Raw genomic sequence first — 6,156 nt, 5'->3', positions numbered from 1 at the left:
TCTCTCTCTTGCCTCGTCCTCCAACACCAATCAACAAAACGTGAGGGTAAGATTACGTACAAATTTATAATATGATCTTCATTCAAATATAAATTTGCACTTGTTTAAATGATTTGATTATTTATATGTATAACGACAAAGCTCTTCTGTTATAATTAGATTAAATTTAAAATTTGAAAAAAGAAAGTGTATTACAAAAAGAAATTTAATACGAAATTTTTTATTTTTACTGCATGAAAACAGGAGAGACAAAAGAGACTCAGATGGCCGACCAGCAACTAGGAGTGCTAAAAGCACTCGATGTTGCGAAGACGCAACTTTATCATTTCACGGCGATTGTCATTGCCGGTATGGGTTTCTTTACGGATGCCTATGATCTTTTTTGTGTGTCCTTGGTGACGAAGCTCCTAGGACGCCTCTACTACTTCAATCCGGAGTCAGCAAAGCCTGGCTCCCTTCCCCCTCATGTTGCGGCAGCAGTCAATGGTGTTGCCCTCTGTGGGACTCTTGCTGGTCAGCTCTTCTTCGGATGGCTTGGTGACAAGCTAGGAAGGAAAAAAGTCTACGGTCTGACTTTGATCATGATGATCGTGTGTTCTATTGCTTCGGGTCTCTCCTTTGGAAACCAAGCCAAGGGTGTCATGACCACTCTTTGCTTTTTCAGGTACAATTATCACGGTCAAAACTGTTTTATCTATGAACATGAGATCATCCACATGATAGTTACAACCTCCAAAAACAAATGAAACAAAAAAATATTAATATTTGAACGGTTATGTATAGGTTTTGGCTCGGGTTTGGCATTGGAGGTGACTACCCTCTTTCAGCCACCATCATGTCTGAATATGCTAACAAGAAGACTCGTGGGGCTTTCATCGCTGCCGTCTTTGCTATGCAAGGTGTCGGTATCTTGGCTGGTGGTTTTGTGGCTCTTGCAGTCTCTTCCATTTTCGACAAACAGTTTCCATCGCCGACCTATGACCAAGACAGGGTTCTCTCAACGCCTCCGGAAGCTGATTACATTTGGCGTATCATTGTCATGTTTGGCGCTATACCTGCGGCCATGACCTTCTATTGGCGTATGAAGATGCCTGAAACCGCTCGTTACACGGCTTTAGTTGCCAAGGACATTAAACAAGCAACAAAAGACATGTCCAAAGTCTTACAAGTAGAGCTTGAAGTTGAAGAAAGGGCGGAGGACCCAAAACTGAACTATGGATTGTTCTCCAAGGAATTCCTTAGGCGCCACGGGCTTCCACTCCTTGGGTGTACCTCAACTTGGTTCTTGCTTGACATTGCTTTCTACAGCCAAAATTTGTTCCAAAAGGATATTTTTTCGGCCATTGGATGGATTCCAAAGGCAGGCACCATGAATGCTGTTCATGAGGTTTTCAAGATCGCTAGGGCTCAGACTCTCATCGCGCTTTGCAGTACTGTCCCAGGGTACTGGTTCACCGTGGCTTTTATTGATATCATGGGAAGGTTTGCAATCCAGCTAATGGGATTCTTCTTCATGACGGTATTTATGTTTGCCATTGCCTTCCCTTACAACCACTGGATCAAACCAGACAACCGTATTGGATTCGTGATTATGTACTCCCTCACCTTTTTCTTCGCTAACTTTGGACCAAATGCAACCACTTTCATTGTCCCTGCTGAGATCTTCCCAGCTAGATTAAGGTCCACATGCCACGGAATATCAGCTGCGACAGGTAAGGCTGGAGCCATTGTTGGAGCCTTCGGGTTCCTATATGCGGCTCAATCACAGGATCCAGCCAAGACAGACGCAGGATACCCACCGGGTATTGGAGTCAAGAACTCATTGATCATGCTTGGTGTTATCAACTTTATTGGTATGCTCTTCACATTCCTTGTCCCTGAGCCAAAGGGCAAGTCCCTTGAAGAACTCTCCGGTGAAGCTGAGGTTGAGAAATGATAAATGTAACGTTCCTTTGTGGTTTGTTTGATTTTTTTTCTTTTCAATACTTTGTATTTCCCTTCGCGTGATGCACTAAGGAAGAAAGTTTTTGATGTGGAATACTTCAATCTTACTGCCTGAGTGCAAATCTTGTAATTCATGCTTTGTACTCTAATCTTTATAAAGTTTCATTTTTTGTACCATTTATATGTTTCATTAAAGCTAATTAATTTAACCTAATTTTGTAAAAGAGGGTAAAAATAAAAATATTCAAAAAGAGGTATTTTTGAAAAAGATATCCAAAAAAGATATTTCTAACAAACTCTCAATTTGTTTTAGTGATTAATTTCATCTGCATTAATTACTTATTTTATTTTATTTACAACTCAGTTTCTTGATTAATATTTCGTTAATATGCTAAAGTCGGGAAAAAAAACCAATTTAATGTCAAGTGAACATAAGAATATTACTCTATTGATTAAGTCCACGGTTGTGACCCACTGGTTCGTAATCATTCGATATTAAACCTCCATAAATTAATAAAGTTAGGAAAATGAAATTCTATTAATTTATAAAAATTTTAATTTCTCGATAAATTAATAAAATATTAATTTATGAAGAGATTTTTTGTTTTTATAGTTTTAATAATTTGCCTTAAAAAAAATATTGAAAAAGATTAGAATCAAGTTGAGCTCCAATAATAAAATTTCTTTGTATTAATATAAAGAGTAATTTATGGAAAATTTGATGTATTTCTACTCTCGTGTTTTCAAATATGTAAAATGATTTTAAAAGAAAAATAAAAGCTATAACCTTCTTAAGGCATCCACCTAAGCTTTAAAACAACCAATAGGGATTAGCCATATCATTAATTAACACCTTTAAAACAACCAATAGAGATTCGGGAATTAAAACCACCAATAGGAATTAGCCATCTCACTAATTAACATTTTTAAAAATTTCCAAAATTTTCTAGGATTTAAAACCACCAATACGAATTAGCCATCTCAATAATTAACATTTTTAATTTTCAGAATCTATTAGTCATCTCACTAATTAACATTTTTAATTTTCAGAATCTACTAATTAACATTTTTCTATATTATTAAGTTTTGGTCGAGATTTCCAGAAAGTTTTTTTCCATATATTATTAATCTATGGAAATAAAATCTATATAATAAAATATTTGTAAAAGATATGATATAAAATTAAGCAAAATTAAAACATTAGAAATTTCAAATTATTTTAAAATGTTAAATTAGTAAACGAAATTATACTAAAAACATCAAGGCCTTGGGTTTCTTAAAATTTAAGCCACTTTCAAATGGGCTTCAAGAAGGCCCAATACAAAAATTAAGTCTCCTCTCTCTCTCCGATCTGAATAGATCGCTCGACTTGATGAGCTTCGGGACCTCCTCCTGTGTTCTTCTTTTTAATGTTAAAAAGATCTGGGATCGAAAGTGTAGCTGTGTTTTTTATTTCTGACAACTGGATTTAAACACCACTTAGTTTCCGGAGTTCAGGACTAAAATGATGTCGCCGAAGCAAATCTCCGACAATCGAGAATCTCCACATTTCAAGTATCTTCATACCCAAAATTTCGATAATAACTTTCTAAATAAATGATATAAAACTAATCAAAAATAGAGATTAAATTTAATTTGATTAAAAATGTTAAATTGATAAATGAAAATAAAATAAAATATTTGTAAATTTAAGATTTTGTAAATTTAAGTTTGAAAAACGTTTAATCTATGGAAATAAAATAAATATAAGAAAATATTTACAAAATTTAAGTTTTTCTTAGTTTAATCTATGGAAATGAAAATTTCCAAATTTATAAAAACTCTTCTTAGCTTAAAACAAAAATGGAAAAAATCTACTTAGCAGCAAAAAGAAAGAAAGGAAAGCTTACAAATTCTAAATTAGGTGTATTTGTATAAATAGGCATATAAAACAGATCATAGAACAAGCTCAATATAATTGAAAACTTATTCCATCGTCGAGCATAAGAAAAAATAATCAATCATCGTCCTCTTCAAGCTCATTGCATTACAATGGCATCTGCAACTTCTCCTCCTTCAGCTCCATTACTTCCTTCCTTGGTTCTTGATGAGTTATCAAAAGGTTACACTAACAAAGAAATTGTTGTTAGGATCATCCACATCTGGGAAGCACGCAATCCAAAAAAAGATGGCTTACTTATGGGACTCGAACTGCTGCTCATAGACCAGAAGGTACTTGAATTACTTTTTAAAAATAGTTTCATTATTCTCATAAGTAAACACTCTCAAATTTGAAAATTTATTATACAGTAAACTTTGATCCAAGCATTCATTATGGCAAACCGAATATCCTACTACGAGGGAAATCTCAAACCTGGAGTTGTCTACACAATTAAAAATTTCTTGGTCGCTAACAACAAAACAAGCTACAGGGTGTGTCCACACAAGTTTCTGATCCAGTTTACCCAACATACAAGTTTGAATGAGGTTGTTGATGCTGCCGAACTGATTGAAAGACAAAAGTTTAGGATTCGTTCTTTTGCAGAATTTGAAGAAGCTGTTGACATGAACAAAGACCTATTTGGTAAATATATGTTGCTTATATATTTGTAATAATATCACCATGTTTTTACTCTAAATTTGATCCACCTAGATGCTATTGGAAAACTGGTCCTCATCAATGATCACAGCTTCAGCAACATAACTGATGAGCAACCAAGCGGTGTGATTAAAGGCAAAATAGAAGTTCACCTACAACTAAGGGAGTAAGCAGATTCTTCCCTAAACTCTAGCAACTGAAAATCTTTCTCTGTTACTCTAACTACCCTATATCTTTCTATGATTTTAAACAGTGGACCAGTAGTTCGTCTCACCCTTTGGGACAATGTCGCCTTGAATTTCCGGAAAAGATTGACAAAACATGTCAGTAAACCTGTGGTGCTCATTGCTACTACTGTGAACCCAAGGAAAATTAAAGGTTTGTAATCTCAGTCCTATAACTACCATTGCTTATTCTGCTATCTATTTGTCCAAGTTCATTCTTGCTTTATGAACATATTATATGATGCAGATATGTTTTGTCTCTCCTCCACCTCTTCCACAAGGATTTTTCTCGACAATGATGTTGATCCAACTACTGAATACTTGACATGGTATGTACGCTCACTCACATACTTATAATGTGTTCAAGTTGTATAATATACAATATACATATCTTTATTAAGAAGCATGTATTTATTTTCCTAGGTTGGGGGAGGATACAAAAAACGCATCTATTGTCGTCAACAACTTCACCTTAGAGGTTGTAAAGCCTGAACCAGTCACCATTAGCGGACTCTACCAATTTCTGAAAAACGACACTCCACAGGTATTTCCATTCTTAATTTTACTGATTAGTTTAATGTTTTCTTCTTAATTTTGAAGAATTAGTCTCTTACATATATACCATATAGCAGAAAGCCCTTTTTTCCTGCATTGCTACGATTGTATCAATATCACCTCAATATGGCTGGTTCTACATTGCATGTACTAAATGTGCATGTAAACTTGAGCGAGGAGACACGACCTTGGAATGTAAGACGTGCAACAACAAAAACGCTGTTGGTGTTGTCAGGTTTGCAAATTTCTTTATGCTATGCTTTTTATTAATGCACAAAAATAAGCAAATAAAAATAAATAACACCTAACATAAACAATAAATGGTTTAACAACAGGTATCGAGTCGAGCTATCTGTCTATGACAATGACAATGTTGCAACTTTTGTGCTTTTCGACCGTGAAGCATATAAACTAACTGGTATGAGAGCTGCAGATATATTGGAAGCCTTTATGCAGGTAGCCTTTACTCATCAAATATTTATCTTTCTCCACCAAATAATTTCCAACTACATTCCTTTATACAATATTTAATCATTGTTTTCTTTGTAGGGTGATGATAATGGTGTCATAGGCAATCATACTTCAATACCACAATGTCTATTAGATGTTGTAGGCCACACTTATAAATTTCAAGTAACACTTACGCCCTATAACTACATTGCTACCCGCCAAACTATCACAGTTTCACGCATCTTTGAGAAAGTTACTGGTGGTGACGAGAAAACTCCTCAAGACAAAACAGCCGATGATGATGATGATAATGATGACGATGACGACACGGTTGGCAGCAAGCACAAAAAGAAACGTATGCGTCAGGCAGGACTTAGATTCACAACAACATCCTCAATATATTAA

At 35.0% G+C, this 6,156-nt stretch overlaps 2 protein-coding genes and 1 long non-coding RNA gene across 3 annotated transcripts; 2 read left to right on the top strand and 1 right to left on the bottom strand.

Moving 5' to 3' along the window:
* On the top strand, positions 7 to 1,956 carry LOC104760616 (probable inorganic phosphate transporter 1-3). Its single transcript, XM_010483567.1, has 3 exons — positions 7 to 46; positions 244 to 664; positions 784 to 1,956. Exons 2-3 carry the CDS (start codon positions 264 to 266, stop codon positions 1,934 to 1,936), a joined length of 1,554 nt encoding a protein of 517 aa, XP_010481869.1. The 5' UTR covers positions 7 to 46; positions 244 to 263; the 3' UTR covers positions 1,937 to 1,956.
* On the bottom strand, positions 4,430 to 4,669 carry LOC109130646. Its single transcript, XR_002036651.1, has 2 exons — positions 4,573 to 4,669; positions 4,430 to 4,480 (listed from the first exon to the last, which is right to left on the bottom strand). It is a non-coding gene; the product is annotated as an uncharacterized LOC109130646 (long non-coding RNA).
* Positions 4,762 to 6,156, top strand: LOC104763153. The gene is made up of 6 exons (XM_010486561.1): positions 4,762 to 4,900; positions 4,994 to 5,075; positions 5,170 to 5,290; positions 5,379 to 5,536; positions 5,637 to 5,757; positions 5,851 to 6,156. Exons 1-6 carry the CDS (start codon positions 4,762 to 4,764, stop codon positions 6,154 to 6,156), a joined length of 927 nt encoding a protein of 308 aa, XP_010484863.1.

The sequence above is a fragment of the Camelina sativa genome, chromosome 18 (genome assembly GCF_000633955.1).
Source record: "Camelina sativa cultivar DH55 chromosome 18, Cs, whole genome shotgun sequence".
Lineage (NCBI taxonomy): Eukaryota > Viridiplantae > Streptophyta > Magnoliopsida > Brassicales > Brassicaceae > Camelina > Camelina sativa.
The sequence above is the reverse complement of the archived record's forward strand: the minus strand, read 5'-3'. Positions and strand labels throughout refer to the sequence as shown.

Bases quoted from the DNA above. Each gene is read 5' to 3' on its own strand.
- LOC104760616 (XM_010483567.1), top strand. From the start codon at position 264: ATGGCCGACCAGCAACTAGGAGTGCTAAAAGCACTCGATGTTGCGAAG. The intron at 665-783 runs GTACAATTATCA...GGTTATGTATAG, and splicing joins ACCACTCTTTGCTTTTTCAG to GTTTTGGCTCGGGTTTGGCA.
- LOC104763153 (XM_010486561.1), top strand. From the start codon at position 4,762: ATGATTTTAAACAGTGGACCAGTAGTTCGTCTCACCCTTTGGGACAAT. The intron at 4,901-4,993 runs GTTTGTAATCTC...TATATGATGCAG, and splicing joins GAACCCAAGGAAAATTAAAG to ATATGTTTTGTCTCTCCTCC. The intron at 5,537-5,636 runs GTTTGCAAATTT...GTTTAACAACAG, and splicing joins AACGCTGTTGGTGTTGTCAG to GTATCGAGTCGAGCTATCTG.